Consider the following 16,109-nt stretch of genomic DNA (forward strand, 5'->3'; position numbering starts at 1 on the left):
GTGTCACCCTCAACATATATGAGAATAACACACACACATACACATACACACACACACACACAGACACACACACACACACACACACACTGTGTATCACCCTCAGCATATATGAGAATAATCACACACACACACACACCCCGACACACACCGACACACACACACACACACTGTGTATCACCCTCAGCATATATGAGAATAATCACACACACACACACACCCCGACACACACCGACACACACACACACACTGTGTATCACCCTCAGCATATATGAGAATAATCACACACACACACACACACACACCTGGCTGGAATATTATCCAGCATTTCCCCCTGTCCATAGGGGGCAGTCTATTTACTGATCCAGTCTCACCCTCATACTGCCCTATGTAGCACTTACTCAGTAAGTGTGCATGTGTGCATTCTGTGCCCAAAGTGAAGGAGAAAGGGGAAAGAAACCTTAGTAACTGATGGACATCATTTAAGAATATTATTTATTGATTCATACATACTGTAACATCCACAAAAACAGAAATGCAGATTACAACAATTAGCAAATAAGAAGAGATGAATAAATGACTTATGTCTTGAATATTAGGAAAAGTGCTTTTTGCTAACTCATTGTTTTGAAAAAGTTATAAAATCTGATGTGAGTTGGGCTGGTAACTCCCAAAGAATGGAGCAGGTTTTTTAGCCCCATTTCAGCATCTTGCTCATATGCTAATTTCAGCTTTTCGAGACTAATTTCCTGCATCGCAAGTTTATCAGCAAGCTGAAAGAATATTATCTTCTGATTGGTGAGAGGCTGTAGAGAGACACGGCAAGCAAGCTGAGTGATAGAAAACTGACATCGTTGCTTCTGCTCTGGAGTAAATTTGAGAAAAGAATACAGCTCCTGCAAGCTCTTTACATCTTCAATAGCATTATGAGCTTCATATTTTTTCTTAAGAAGGCTTTGCACTAGGTTAGGTTGCTGATAACTGCTGACCTCTGACCTGGGAATAACTTCCCTGGCCAGCCATAAGGTATCCAAGAATCCAGTCACACATCCGGCAAATTGATCTTTCATGGACAATTCTTCCCAGGCTCTCAGAATAATTGGACCATCAAATTTCCAAACGTTATGGCCTATTAACAGAGGCCTGTCCAGTGACTGCAGGAACTTGAGGAAAGCTGTCATGGCATCCTGGAGACTGCAGGTAATCTGAGGTTCTCCTCTCAGGTACAAAATTCCATCCATGACCTGTATTCCAGTAATGTGTGTGGCTCCCTGTGACATGGATTTGCTGGGCAGGATGTACTTGTTGAAGATCTTCTCACCACTCACTGCTGACAGCTGCACTATGTCACAGTGTTTTTCTAGGAGAACAGATATAACGTTAAAATACAACGTTGTTTTCCAAACCGGATTTTATAACTCTCCTATCCTGATGTGTTTGGCTGAAGTCAGCTAGAGGTCAATACGGATAAACCGAGCTCAGAGACACAGCAGACTAGGAAAGACACAGATACAACCAGACTTGGAGGGACATGGATCGCCCAGGCAGGGAGACACTATACACATACACACAAACACACCAATCCAGAGACACATAGATAGAATGGGCTTAGAGTGGCATGAATAGTATCTGCCGAGAGAGACAAGGATAGACAAGGATGGAAAGAATGGATAATCCAGAATCAGTGAGACACAGGTAGACCAGACTTGAGTCGAGAAGTGTGTGGCGCTGGAAAAGTGTAAGAGAGTCGACATTTCAGGCACAAGCCCTTCATCAGGACTTCAATCACTCATTCCTGATTAAGGGCTTATGCCCAAAATGTCATCTCTCCTGCTCCTCAGATGCTGCCTGATCAGCTGTGCTTTTCCAGCACCACACTCTTTGACTCAGATCTCCAGCATCTGCAGTCCTGACTTTTTCCTAGATGAGACTTGGAAAGACATGGATAATCCAGAACTGAGGAGACACAGGTAGACCAAGCTGGAAGAAACACATGGATAGACCATCCCAGATGAGTCACAGACTGGACTGGGAGAGAAACACAAAACAGAAAAGGCACAGAGTACATTTAGCCTGTCAAGTTTAAACCCACTCTATCCCAAAACAACTCTGCTAGTCCCACTACCCCACACGTCTGCAAAACCATTTAGTTTGTGATAATTAGCTATTTCCTTTTGAATGCTGAATTTGTTCAGCTTCCAACACTTTCCCAGCGGTGTGTGATAGATCCCAATCAGCTATTGGTGTGGCATGGGAATAAGATACAGGGAACCTGGTGATCCCACTTCCTAAAGCGTGCTTTTGTGTTTCATGCCAGTTGACATGTAGATTTACCCAAGACTGACAATACTCTTCTAGATCTTGTTTATTCTCTCTCTAAACTCTTACGATTCTTCTTACCGACTCTGATTTGTGTGTGATTAATACTCATTTTCAAATGAACATTCATCCCCTTTATAATTCTACTGTTTTACACACAGCAAATGTTGCCACAGTGTGATACAACACTTTGGCACAAAGCAGAGGGACACCCACTTGGATCTGGTAGTTGTTACCTAAGCCGGTGGTTTCCAGGTCAAAGAACACCAGGGTGTCCTCGATGTTCCCTGGTTGGGATTCCTCCTTGGAATGTTCAACACTGGATACAGCACTGTTGGCATCACTTGGTGCTGTCTCTGTCACTCCGCTCTCCTTGAGCTGCAGATTGTAAAGGAAACAGTCAGGATTCATTAGCTGAATCGGTTCTAACATCTTTAGTTGCATAACATCATTTGATAATGTTGTAGGAGGCAAAAGCAACATTCTGTTAAGATCTTGTGGTGACCGCACCATTTACTGAAGCAGGATCTGGTGAGATTTTGACCCCAGCAGGGTGTTTCACCTGATGCAGCAAAACCAATGTTATTTTCTGTAATGAAAGAAACTGAGCATGAAAATGAAGGCTCCGACTTAAACTTATTACATCTAAATGTAATAATTTACATTTATATACAAACTTTACATTCCTCTGATATGTAGCTATTCAGTTAACGTTAAACTCTTTGGATACAATACAGCAATGGGCACCCAGTAGAATGTCATGCTTCAAGTGACCCAGGGTAAGATGGAGTATGAGATCTTTATACTCTCAGGTCATATGTTATGGTGTAGCAACGATATCATGAGTGTGTCTCTTCAGGCTATACCGACCATGGGACATATAACAGGAGCAGGACCAATTATACAGCAATCATGCTGCAAGGCAAATACACCTTGCTCATCTATAAACATTAATGCTTCCCCCCATAGGAATACCACAAAAATCAGGGATAAAGATTAAACCCCACAGAAAACAGAAGGCTCGTTTCTCTTTCAAATCTATACTGTGAAAGGATTTTGAATTCCTGGGGTGCTCTGATTATAGCTAAAGAAGAAAGCAAGATACTGTGGCTACTGGAATTCTGAAATAAAAACCCGGCAGTGTGGGTCAGAAGCCAGCAGGTCAGGCAGCATCAGTGAAGAGAAGTGGAGCTAATGTTTCAGATTGATGACCTCTCGTTACAAGTGGATGGTGTTAGAGACAAACAGATTCAGACAAGTACCAAGTCAAGGGAAAGCAGCAACAAATGAATAGGTTGGACAGCAGGATTGAAGCATCAGGAAAAGGGATGGTGGAATAAGGCAAAAAATGGATTGTAATGTGGAACAAGTAAGTGCACAAAGTCTGCGTCCAAAGGTACATAGTTTCAGCAGAACAACAAAAGAAATTGCAACCTGAAAAATGTGACACAAACGAGAAGTATGTTATAGTTCAGCAGTGTGGAGGCAGAAATTATGTACATTCTTCTACCCTCATTACATCCCTCAGTCCCAAAAACCAAGAAAAGTGCAAATCATAACACTGCAAACTTTTTGACAGGTTGATGACTCCACACCAGAATGGGTGAGGAAGGGCTTTTCTATGGGTCCAGTCTCCCACCGGAATTGATCGGGATATCAATAAAAGTATAGAAAGAAATCAGGAAGGCAAAAAGGGGATATGACATAGCTTTGGCAGAAATGGTTAAGGATAATTCAAAGGGATGCTAAAAATACATTAAAAGCAAGAGGGTACCTAGACAGAGGGTAGGGTCCTTTAAAGATCAAGGATGTCGTCTTTGTGTTCAACTCCAGGAGATGGGAGAGATAGTAAATGAATATTTCACCTCAGTTTTTACTGTAGAGAAAGAGGTGGAGGCTAGAGAACACAGAGAAATAAGTGTTGATGTTTTAAAAACAGTTCATATTACAGATAAGAGAGTTAGGGAGGTCTTAAGAGATACAAAGGTGAATAAATCTCTGGGACCTGATCTAACTTATCCAGAATGTTATGGGAAGTAATGGAGGAAATTACAAGACCCCTTGAAGAGATATTTGCATCACCCGTAAGAATGGGTGATGTGCCTGATGACTGGAGAGTGGCTAATGTTGTACCTTTGTTTCAGAAAGGTTCTAAGGAGAAACTGAGGAACTGTAGATCAATGAGTCTGACTTTGGTTGTGGGTACATTTTTGGAGGTGATTTTAAAAGAAAGGATTTGTGGACATTTAGAAAGGCAAAAATTAGTCAATATGGTTTTGTGCAAGGAAAATTGTGTCTCACAAACGTCATTGAGTTTTTTGAAAAACATACCAAAAAGCTTGATTAGGACAGCGCATTAGATATTGTTTATTTGTAATTTAGTGAAGGTTCCGTACGGTAGATTAATCAGTAAAGTTAGGTTATGTGAAATTCAGGGTGAGCTTGCCAATTTGATACATAATTGGCTTCTTGGCAGGAGACAGAGTGGTGGTGAAGGGGTGTTTTTCAGACTGGAGCCAGTCACCAGCAGTGACAGGTTCTGGGTCCTCTTTTGTTTGTCATTTATAGTAATGATTTGGATGAGATTATAAAAGGCATGGTTAGTAAGTTTGCGGACAACACCAAAATTGGTAATAGAATCCCTACAGTGTGGTAACAGGCCCATCGGCCCACCAAGTCCACACCGACCCTCTGAAGAGTACCCACCCAAACCCATTCCCCTACATTTATCCCTGACAAATGCGCCTAACCTACACATCCTGAACACTATTGGTAATTTAGCATGGCCAATTCACCTAAACTGCACATAGAATCATAGGGCTGTACAGCACAGAAACAGACCTTTTGGTCCAACTTGTCCATGCCAACCAGTTATCCTAAACTAATCTAGTCCCATTTGCCAGCACTTGGCCCATATCCCCCTAAACCTTTCCTATTCATATGCATTCATATCCAGATGCCTTTTAAATGCTGTAATTGTAGAGAGTCGAGTAGAGTAGCTTTTATTTGTCATTTCTACCATATACAACTGATACAGTAAAAACAAGATAGTGTTCCTCCAGGACCAGGGTGCTACATGGACATCACAAACTGCACGATCATACACAGGCCAGCATAAAGTGCATAAGAAGAGCAAAACACTCACATTATAGTGTAATAAAAGAATGATAATTAATAGACATTGTTCTAGCACCAACTCAAAATCGTGCAAAGGAGTTCAGATGGAAAGAGTCCGATCATACAGTGTTCAGGAGCCTGATGGCTTGGAGGAAGAAACTGTTGCACAGTCAGGACATGAGAGACCGAATGCTTTGGTATCTTCTGCCAGATGACACGATGGAGAAGAGTTTGTGTATAGGGGTGTATAAGTTATTTGTTCAGGGATGTGAGAGTTCCTGGCTGGGACATTTCTGCCAACTCCATTGACCCATTCCTAGTCACCTTTGAGAAAGTACTGATGAGCCACCTTCTTCAAGCTGTTAGAGAGGGTGTTCCATCATTTTCATGCACAGACACTGAAGACACAGTGGTATGTTTAGAGTCACACAGTCATAGATAAGTAGAGCAGATGAGAACATAGGCCTCTGGGAGGAATGACAAAATGGCTTCTGCATTGCTGCACAAAATGGCTTCTGCATTGCTAAATTAGATTGCTCTGAACCAGACAAAAACAAGAAACCACAGATTGGTGTTCCCCATGCTTACATGACTAAAGCTATGTAAATAACTAATCACTAAAACCACCAGCATGAAAATGTAGTTGATTAAGATGAGGAAATACTAACCACATTTGCAAGCTGCAAGTCCTCATGGGTTAATCTTGTTGGAAAGGGAGTTGGAAGGGAAATTGAAATGGGCAGTAACTGGGAGGTCCGGTCAGCCACAGTGGGTCTGGCTGCAATGTTCAGCGAACTGTTCCCTAAGTTTACATTTGGTCTCCCCAATGTAGAGAAGGTTGGAGGAGAGGTTGGTGAACCTCTGTCTCACCTGGAAGGACTGTTTGGGGCCCTGGATGGAGGTGAGGTGGGTGGTGTACCCGGTAGGTTTTGCATCTTTTCCGGTTGCAGGGGAATGTACCTGGGGGTTTGGAGGGATCAGTGGGGAGAGTGGAGCAAACCAAGGACTGTTGAAGGGAACAGTCCTTGCGGAAGGCAGAGAGGGGTGGGGGAGGGGAAGACGTTCTTGGTGGTGGGGTCTAGTTGGAGTTTAAGAAGTGTTTAAGGATGATGCATTGGATGCGGTGAAGGTGGGGTGGTAGGTGAGGTGAGGTGAGACTCTGTCATTATTGTGTTGGAGGGGGAGTTTAGAGCAGTGGAATGGGAATGGAGGTAGTGCAGTGGAGGGCTGTCTGATGCCGGGAGGGGGAGGAAAGTCTTGTTGTTCAAAGTAGATGGACACCTGGGATGATTGGGAGTGGAATGTCTCCTCAGCACAGTGGCTCAGTGGTTAGCACTGCTGTCTCACAGCACGAGGGTCCCAGGTTCGATTTCAACCTCGGGCAACTGTCTGTGTGGAGTTTGCACATTCTCCCCGTGTCTGCATGGGTTTCCTCCGGGTGCTCTGGTTTCATCCCACAGTCCAAAGATGTGCAGGTTAGGTGAATTGGCCATGCTAAATTGCCTGTAGTGTTAGGTACATTAGTCAGAGGGAAATGGGTCTGGGTGGGTTACTCTTCGGAGGGTCGGTGTGGACTGGTTGGGATAAAGGGCCTGTTTCCACACTGTAGGGGATCTAATCTAATCTTAGCAGAGGATTTGGGAGAATGGGATGGAGTTCTTGCAGAATTCTGGGTGGGAGGAGGTGTAGTCCAGGTAGTTATGGCAGTCTGTGGGTCTGTAGTAAATGTCCGTGTGGGGGCTATCACCGGAGATGGAAAGGATGAGGTCAAGAAAGGGGGAGGGGGTGTCCGAGATGGACCAAGTGAATTTGAGGGTGGAGTGGAAGTTATGGGCGAAGTTGCTGAACTGCTCTGGTTCAGCCTGGGTGCAGGACACTGCACCGATGCAGTCATCACTGTGACAGTGGGAGAGTTGTTGTACAGTGCCTGTGTAAGTACTGAAGGGGGACTGTTCGATATAGCCAACAAAGAGGCAGGCATATCTGGGGCCCATGTGGGTGGCCATTGGCCAACTCCTTGATTTGGAGGAGTGAAGGAAAGGTTATTGAGGGTGAGGATCAGTTTGAAGAGGCGGAGGAGGGTATTAGTGGAGGGGGACTGGTGGAGAGGAAGAAGTGGAGGGCCCGGAGGCCATCCTTGTGGGGTATGGATGTGTAAAAGGATTGCATGTTCACTATGAAGATAAAGCGCTTGGGGCAGGGGTACTGGAAGTTCCTGAAGAGGTGGAGGGCGTGGTTGGTATCACATATGTTGGTGGGAAGTGCCTGAACCAAGGGGGAAGAGGATGGAGTTGAGGTAGGGTGAAATGAGTTCAATGGGACAGGAGTATGCCAAGACAATAGATTGGCCAGGGTAATTGGGCTTGTGGATCTTGGGGAGCACATAGAACCGGGTACTACAGGGCTGGGGGACTATGAGTTTGGAGGTGGTGGAGGGGAGATCACCAGAGGCAGTGAGGGCACAGACAATGAGTTTGTTTTTGACCTGATGGGTCACGGTGGAGTTGCAGGCAAGAGGGAGGTAGAACATGGTGTCAGAGAGTTGGCATTCAGCCTTGTGACATAGGCATCAATTCTCCAGACTACCACTGCCCTGCCTTTGTCAATGGGTTTGATGGTGAACCGGGGAGTGTTGCGGAGTGAGTGGAGTGCTGCACGTTCAGAGGGGGGGGTGACATTGGAGTGGAGAAATTGAGGCCGCCGATATCACATCGACAATCTGCAATAAAGCGGTCTAGGGTGGGTACAAAGCCGTCAGGTGGTGACCAGATGGAGGAGGGGGAAGAGGTCATCAGAGGAAGGTCGGGAGATTTTGTCAAAGAAGAGAGCATGGAGGTGGAGGCGATGGAAGAAGAACTCCACATCATGGCGGATCTTGAATTCGTTGAGGTGGGGATAAAGGGGCACAAATGTGAGCCCTTTCCTGAGGGCAGACCGTTCAGCCTCAGAATGTTCAAGGTTGGGGGGAGGGGTGGAATACTGAATTTGGGGCATGGCTCAAGGTGAGGTTTTTGGGGAGTCCTGGGGTGGCTAATGGGGTGGGGGGTTGGGGAGGGAGGATGGGTGATGATATAGGGTGGGTCAGGTTTGGATTTGGTGTGATGGGGGGAGTGAATGTGAGAGAGAAAGGAGAGGGGTGAGGTGGGGGTCTGGGAAAAGGTGCAGGGGGTGAGGTGAAGAGGGAGAGGTGGAGGGGCAAGATGCATTGTGGGGGTGGATGGGTGAGGAAGGAGAGCTGGTGTCTAGCAATCCTAGGATTTTCTGGGAAGCTGGGGAGGTGATTGCAGAGCTTTTGGCTTTGCTCTTTATGTCATTATTGTCTACAGGAATAACTGTTAGAAGACTGGAGGATAGCAAATGTCCCCTTGTTCAAGAAGGGGAGTAGAAACGACCCTGGTAATTATCGACCAGTGAGCCTTACTTCTGTTGTGGGCAAAGTTTTGGAAGGGATTATAAGAGATAGGATTTATAATCATCAAAAAAGGAATAAGTTGTTGGGGATAGTCAACACGGTTTTGTGAAGGGTAGATCGTATCTCACAAACCTTAAAGAGTTCCTTGAGAAGGTGACCAAACAGGTGGATGAGCATAATGCAGTTGATGTGGTGTATATGGATTTCAGTAAAGCATTTGAGAAGGTTCCCCATGGAAGAATATTGCAGAAAATACGGAGGCAAAGGATTGACAGTGATTTAGCAGTTTCAATCAGAAATTGTCTAGCTGTAAGAAGACAGAGGGTGGTGGTTGATGGGAAATGTTCATTCCAGAGTTCAGTTATTAGTGGGGTACCGCAGGGATCTGTTTTCAGGCCACTGCTGTTTGTCATTTTTATAATTGATCTGGATGAGGGTGTAGAAGGATGGGTTAGTAAATTTGCAGATGGCACTAAGGTCGGTGGAGTTGTGGAAAGTCCCAAAGGATGTTGCAGGCTACAGAGAGACATAGATAAGGTGCAGAGCTGGGCTGAGAGGTGGTAAATGAAGTTCAATGTGGAAAAGTGTGAGGTGACTCACTTTGGAGGGAGTAACAGGAATACAGAGTACTGGGCTAATGGCAAGATTCTTGATAGTGTAGATGAGCAAAGAGATTTCAGTGTCCATGTGCATAGATCCCTGAAAGTTGTCACCCAGGTTGATAGGGTTATTAACAAGGTGTTTTTTGCCTGAGACATCAATTCTCCCGATCCTTGGATGCTGCCTGACCTGCTGTGCTTTTCCAGCACCACACTCCCGACTCTAATCTCCAGCATCTGCAGCCCTCACTTTCGCCTTGTTAAGAAGGTGTACAGTATGTTAGGTTTCAGTGGTAGGGGAGTTGAGTTTCGGAGCCATGAGGTCATGCTGCAGCTGTACAAAACTCTGATGCGGCCGCACTTGGAGTATTGCGTACAGTTCTCATCGTCGCAGTATAGGAAGGATGTGGAAGCATTGGAAAGGGTGCAGAGGAGATTTACCAGGATGTTTCCATATGGTCTTATGAGGAAAGGCTGAGGGACTTGAGGCTGTTTTCGTGAGAAAGAAGGTTGAGAGGTGACTTAATAGAGGCATACAAGATGATCAGAGGATTAGATAGGGTGGATGGTGAGAGCCATTTTCCTCAGACAGAGATGGCTAGCACAAGGGGACATAGCTTTAAATTGAAAGATGATAGATATAGGACAGATGTCAGGGGTAAGTTCTTTACTCAGAGAGCAGTAAGGGTGTGGAATGCCCTACCGCAACAGTAGGAGACTTGCAAACATTAAGGGCATTTAAATGGTCATTGGGTAAATATATGATGATAATAGAATAGTGTAGGTTGGATAGGCTTTAGATTGGTTTCACAGGTTGGCACAACATTGAGGGTGAAAGGGCCTGTACTGCACTGTAATGTTCTATGTTCTGTTAGGTGCCCACAATCCCTTTTACAGACAACATATACAGGAGCTTCTCAAAATACATACCTCAGATGATGCCATCTCACTCCCAGCAATGTCCCCAAATCAAGCTGCACGACCTGCGACAAAACACAACTCACACTCAGAGATTTACTGCTAACCCCTTTTGTTTCCTCTCATCTAAAGATATTGGTTCCTAAGCTTCAATTATCTTTCTGCAAGCAACCTGATATTAACCGAGTGAAACATTATGTCTCAAACTCAATTCTATTCTTATTCTGCCACCGGTTCTCACCTGTCTCTTTGTAAGAGAAAGATTGTGCATTTACATAGCACCTGGCACAACCACCAGATGTTGGAAAACACTTTTCCAGCTATTAAGTATTTTGGAAATGTTATCATTGTTGTAGTGTAGGAACTATGACAGCAGGTTGTACATATGTAACTAATTAATATTAGATATGCTATATTTGTGATATTGATTGAGGGATAAACAATGGTTAGGATGCTGCCCCTCTTCAAAATAATACCATGGGAACTTGTACATTCACCTGACTGGATAGACAGGTTTAACATTTCATCTGATATTCACTTACTGCACTGGAATGTCAGTGTGAATGTGGTATTTGTCTCTGACGAGGGGTTCAAACTCACAGCATTCTAAGTGTAAAATACAACTTATTTACTACCTCTTGCACTTGTTTCTATCAGGAGGCAGTTAGTGGGTTAGAAGAGGCACCCCAGCAACAGTGAGGGCAAAATGGGTTGAAAAAAGATGCTGATTTGTCTCACACCAGATTCTGATTGTGCTCCGATCACTAAACTGCATGGTTTGAAAGTTCATATAAAACTCTACCAGGGCAGGACTGAAAGCCCGCAATGATCCTGAGGCTCATTGCCACCCCTCCTCATCTGAATCACCTCCCAGCAGGATAAGTAGGATGACTGGACCTAAACTTGTATTATCAGAGGGATAGAGGAGGCAGGTTAAAACAGGTCAGAATGTGAGAAAGGGAGAGGAGAATGAGAAAAAAAGACACCACACCCTCTGACCTGTTTAAACTGAATCATCAATAATACTAATTTTACAGAGAGCACTTGCCCACCTTCACAGCGCCTGGTCCCTAATTGTCAGTTTCAGCTTGTGTGGACACAGTTTGTCACTATCTGCTGGCTATTTCAAATTTTTGTCATGGTTTAAAATGGACTAAGGAGTTTCTTTCCTGATCGTTTCTCTCTGCTGTGACTGTAACCTCTCTCTTTCCTTCATGTACCACAGCAGGGACGGGGAGTTCTGCCTGTATTCCTGATGAAGGGCCTTTGCCCGAAACGTCGATGTTACTGCTCCTCGGATGCTGCCTGAACTGCTGTGCTCTTCCAGCACCACTGATCCAGAGTCTGGTTTCCTGATTCAGCAGAGACTGAGGGAATGTGTTCACATTCCAGTATCGTCTGACAGGACTCGGGGCTCATTTCTCTCCCTAAACCAGGCTGGTCCTGGCCTCGGGTCATTCCCCTGTGGAGTTCAGTGAACTCAGCTCAGATTTTGGGATGGAGGGGGTGGGGGAGCTGGTGAATGGTATGAGTCAGTTTCCACTTTCCCTAATGTTAGTTAACAGTTTAAACACGTCCACTGTCCAGTCGCTGCCTCTTGATTGTAAAGACAGAACCTGAGTCCATTGTCACCCCTTCCTAACCTCCCACAGCATTAGCCCCAGTGCCCTCGGTCTGACTGCACTGCACTAATACACCCTGATGCTCACCGAAAAAAATCAACAACAAGAATTCTGTGACTTGCAACCACCCTGTCCTCCGCAGTTCAACAGGGCGAGAAGACACGAACTTGTTATGTAACACATCCTCATGGAACACAGACTCCCGAACGCTCACTCTCTCTCTCTCTCTCTCTCTCCGTCAAACAGCCCCCATCACTGGATTGCTCACCACTTCCTGTCTGCTCCTGAGTCCCCCAGTCGCTCCCGATCCTCTGGCTTCAATTGACTGAGTGAGCTCTCTTCCAGAAAGTTAAACTGAATCAGATAATCGTTCCGTCAGGTCCGTAGTGATTGGTTTAGAAACTCTCGTCTCTGTCAGGCGGAACAAGCCGGGGCATGATCTGTACAAAGTTAAGATTACAGAAGATAGGAGGAACCGCTCCCTGACACTGGGAGGGGGTGTGACAGCTTCCAGCCTGCTGTCATCTCGCACACTTCCCTACAGCTGACTGCACCAGATCGTCACTACTCTGCAGGGCGATGGGACTTCCTCCTCTCCAAATTCTGGATTAGTGGTGCTGGAAGAGCACAGCAGCTCAGACTGCATCCAAGGAGCAGTAAAATCGACGTTTCGGGCAAAAGCCCTTCACCAGGAATTCCTCCTCTCCAACCCGAGAAAGGACAGACATGACACTATCAACATAACTACCTCCCTACAGCTGACTGCAGTGGATTGTAACACTGTGGGGCTGGATAAACTAAAGAGACACACTGTCACAGTAGACAGGAATGTAAGTGCACCAGCTGAGAACAGTACAGGACAAAGGATATCAAAGTGTACCTTCACATAAGGTCCTGCACTGTGTGAAAAGCGAACGTAGTCAACAGTGATGCTGCCCAAGGGTCAGTTTAGGATCACTATTTTTTTGATATTTTAAATGATTTTAATGTTGGAGTAAGCAGTGTATTGTAGAGGAATAAGACGGTGTTATTTTCTGGGTCTGTAGATTATGAAGTAGCAAAAATGGTCTTTGCAGTGATACGTACTTCTTGTCAGATGTGGGAGTTTAAAGAGAGTTTAAGGGTTACGGTGGATTATATCTGCTATAAATGCTGTTGGATGCGAATCCTATCAGATCGAGTGGATCGGTTGGAGGGACAGTTAGAAGCGATGAGGAATTTGCAACAGCAACAGTATGTGATGGATGGAAGAGGGGAAAGTCTCAGATACAGTCACATTGATGGGTAAACTCCAGGAAGGGTAAGAGAGGTAGGCACCTAGTGCAGGAGTCTTTGTGGATATCCCCATTTCAAACAGGTATGCTGTTTTGGAAAATGTAGGGGGTGATGGATTCTCAGGGGAACGTAGCACAAACAGCCAAGTTTCTGGTATTGAGACTGGCTCTCATGCAACGAGGGGTACGTCGGCTTCCAAGAGATCAATTGTGTTAGGGGATTCTATAGTCCGAGGTACAGACAGACGTTTCTGTGGCCAGCAGAGAAAAATCAGAATGGTGTGTTGTTTCCCTGGTGCCAGGATCAAGGATGTCTCAGAGAGGGTGCGGAATGTTCTCACGGGGTAGAGGGGCCAGCAGGAGGTCATTGTCCACATTGGAACCAACGACATAGGAAGGGAAAAGGTTGAGATTCTGAAGAGAGATTACAGAGAGTTCGGCAGAAATTTAAAAAGGAGATCCTCAAGGGTAGTAATATCTGGATTACTCCCAGTGCTACGAGCTAGTGAAGGCAGGAATAGGAGGATAGAGCAGATGAATGCATGGCCGAGGAGCTAGTGTATGGGAGAAGGATTCACATTTTGGGATCATTGGAATCTCTTTTAGGGTAGAAGTGACCTGTACAAGAAGGAAGGATTATACCTAAATTGGAAGGGGACTAATATACTGGCAGGGAGATTTGCTAGAACTGCTCGGGTGGATTTAAACTAATAAGGTGGGTGGGGGGGGGGGGGGGGGTGGTGGGGGGGGGGGGGGGGGGGGGGGGGAAGGTGGAGCTGGGACCCAGGGAGATAGTGAGGAAAGAGATCAATCTGAGACTGGTACAGTTGAGAACAGAAGCGAGTCAAACAGTCAGGGCATGCAGGGAGAAGATAGGAATAATAAATTAAACTGCATTTATTTCAATACAGGGGGCCTAACAGGGAAGGCAGATGAATTCAGGGCTTGGCTAGCAACATGGGACTGGGATATCATAGCAATTACAGAAACGTGGCTCAGGGTTGGACAGGACTGGCAGCTTAATGTTCCAGGATACAAATACTACAGGAAGGGTAGAAAGGGAGGCAAGAGAGGAGGGGGAGTGGCATATTTGATAAGGGATAGCATTACAGCTGTGCTGAGGGAGGATATTCCCGGAAATACATCCAGGGAAGTTATTTAGGTGGAACTGAGAAATAAGAAAGGGATGATCACCTTATTGGGATTGTATTATAGACCCCCCCCCCCAATAGTCAGAGAGAAATTGAGAAACAAACTTGTAAGGAGATCTCAGCTATCTGTAAGAATAATAGGGTAGTTATGGTAGGGGATTTTTAACTTTCCAAACATTGACTGGGACTGCCATAGTGTTAAAGGTTTAGATGGAGAAGAATTTCTTAAGTGTGTACAAGACAATTTTCTGATTCAGTATGTGGATGTACCTACTAGAGAAGGTGCAAAACTTGACCTACTCTTGGGAAATAAGGCAGGGCAGGTGACTGAGGTAACAGTGGGGGAGCACTTTGGGCCCAGCGACCATAATTCTATTTGTTTTAAAATAGTGATGGAAAAGAATAGACCAGATGTAAAAGTTGAAGTTCTAAATTGGAGAAAGGCCAATTTTGATGGTATTAGGCAAGGACTTTTGAAAGCTGATTGGAGGCAGATGTTTGCAGGTAAAATGGGAAGACTTCAGAAATGAGATAACAAGAATCCAGAGAAAGTATATTCCTGTCAGGGTGAAAGGAAAGGCTGGTAGTTATAGGGAATGCTGGATGACTAAAGAAATTGAGGGTTTGGTTAAGAAAAAGAAGTAAGCGTATGTCAGGTATAGACAGGATCGATCGAGTGAATCCTTAGAAGAGTATAAAGGAAGTAGGAGTATACTTAAGAGGGAAATCAGGAGGGCAAAAAGGGGACATGAGATAGCTTTGGCAAATAGAGTTAAGGAGAATCCAAAGGGTTTTTACAAATATATTAAGGACAAAAGGGTAACCAGGGAGAGAATAGGGCCTGTCAAAGATCAGCAAGGTGGCATTTGTGTGGAGCTGCAGAGAATGGGGGAGATACTAAATGAATATTTTGCATCAGCATTTTTTGTGGAAAAGGATATGGAAGATATAGACTGTAGGGAAATAGATGGTGACACCTTGCAAAATGTCCAGATTACAGAGGATGCTGGATATCTTGAAACGGGTAAATCCCCAGGACCTGATCAGGTGTACCCAAGAACTCTGTGGGAAGCTAGAGAAGTGATTGCTGGGCCTCTTGCTGAGATATTTGTATCATTGATAGTCACAGGTGAGGTGCCGGAAGACTGGAGGTTGGCAAACGTGGTGCCACTGTTTAAGAAGGGCGGTAAAGACAAGCCAGGGAACTATAGACCGGTGAGCCTGACCTCGGTGGTGGGCAAGTTGTTGGAGGGAATCCTGAGGGACAGGATGTACATATATTTGGAAAGGCAAGGACTGATTAGGGATAGTCAACATGGCTTTGTGCGTGGGAAATCATGTCTCACAAACTTGAGATTGAGTTTTTTGAAGAAGTAACAAAGAAGATTGATGAGGGCAGAGTAGTAGATGTGATCTATATGGACTTCAGTAAGGCGTTCGACAAGGCTCCCCATGGGAGATTAATTAGCAAGGTTAGATCTAATGGAATACAGGGAAAACTAGCCATTTGGATACAGAACTAGCTCAAAGGTAGAAGACAGAGGGTGGTTGTGGAGGGTTGTTTTTCAGACTGGAGGCCTGTGACCAGTGGAGTGCCACAAGGATTGGTGCTGGGTACTCTACTTTTTGTCATTTACATAAATGATTTGGATGCGAGCATAAGAGGTACAGTTAGTAAGTTTGCAGATGACACCAAAATT

General features: G+C 45.0%; 1 protein-coding gene across 2 annotated transcripts; it reads right to left on the bottom strand.

The window, feature by feature from the left end:
- Positions 1-499: 499 nt before the first annotated feature.
- Positions 500-12,454, bottom strand: LOC140487680 (protein PML-like). Of its 2 annotated transcripts, none has more exons than XM_072586952.1 (4): positions 12,253-12,454; positions 10,375-10,427; positions 2,553-2,694; positions 500-1,357 (listed from the first exon to the last, which is right to left on the bottom strand). In XM_072586952.1, the coding sequence occupies exons 2-4, from the start codon at positions 10,387-10,389 to the stop codon at positions 612-614; spliced, it is 903 nt and encodes a 300-aa protein (XP_072443053.1). In that variant the 5' UTR covers positions 10,390-10,427; positions 12,253-12,454; the 3' UTR covers positions 500-611. The 2 variants fall into 2 exon arrangements, with proteins under 2 accessions (XP_072443053.1, XP_072443054.1); XM_072586953.1 differs by lacking the exon at positions 12,253-12,454 and adding an exon at positions 12,072-12,165.
- Positions 12,455-16,109: the final 3,655 nt, after the last annotated feature.

The sequence above is a fragment of the Chiloscyllium punctatum genome, chromosome 17 (assembly GCF_047496795.1).
Source record: "Chiloscyllium punctatum isolate Juve2018m chromosome 17, sChiPun1.3, whole genome shotgun sequence".
In the NCBI taxonomy this organism is placed as follows: Eukaryota; Metazoa; Chordata; class Chondrichthyes; order Orectolobiformes; family Hemiscylliidae; genus Chiloscyllium; species Chiloscyllium punctatum.

Coding starts and splice junctions, on each gene's coding strand:
- LOC140487680 (XM_072586952.1), bottom strand. Junction 1,358..2,552: donor CCTGGAAACCACCGGCTTAG/GTAACAACTACC, acceptor CTGTTCTCCTAG/AAAAACACTGTGACATAGTG.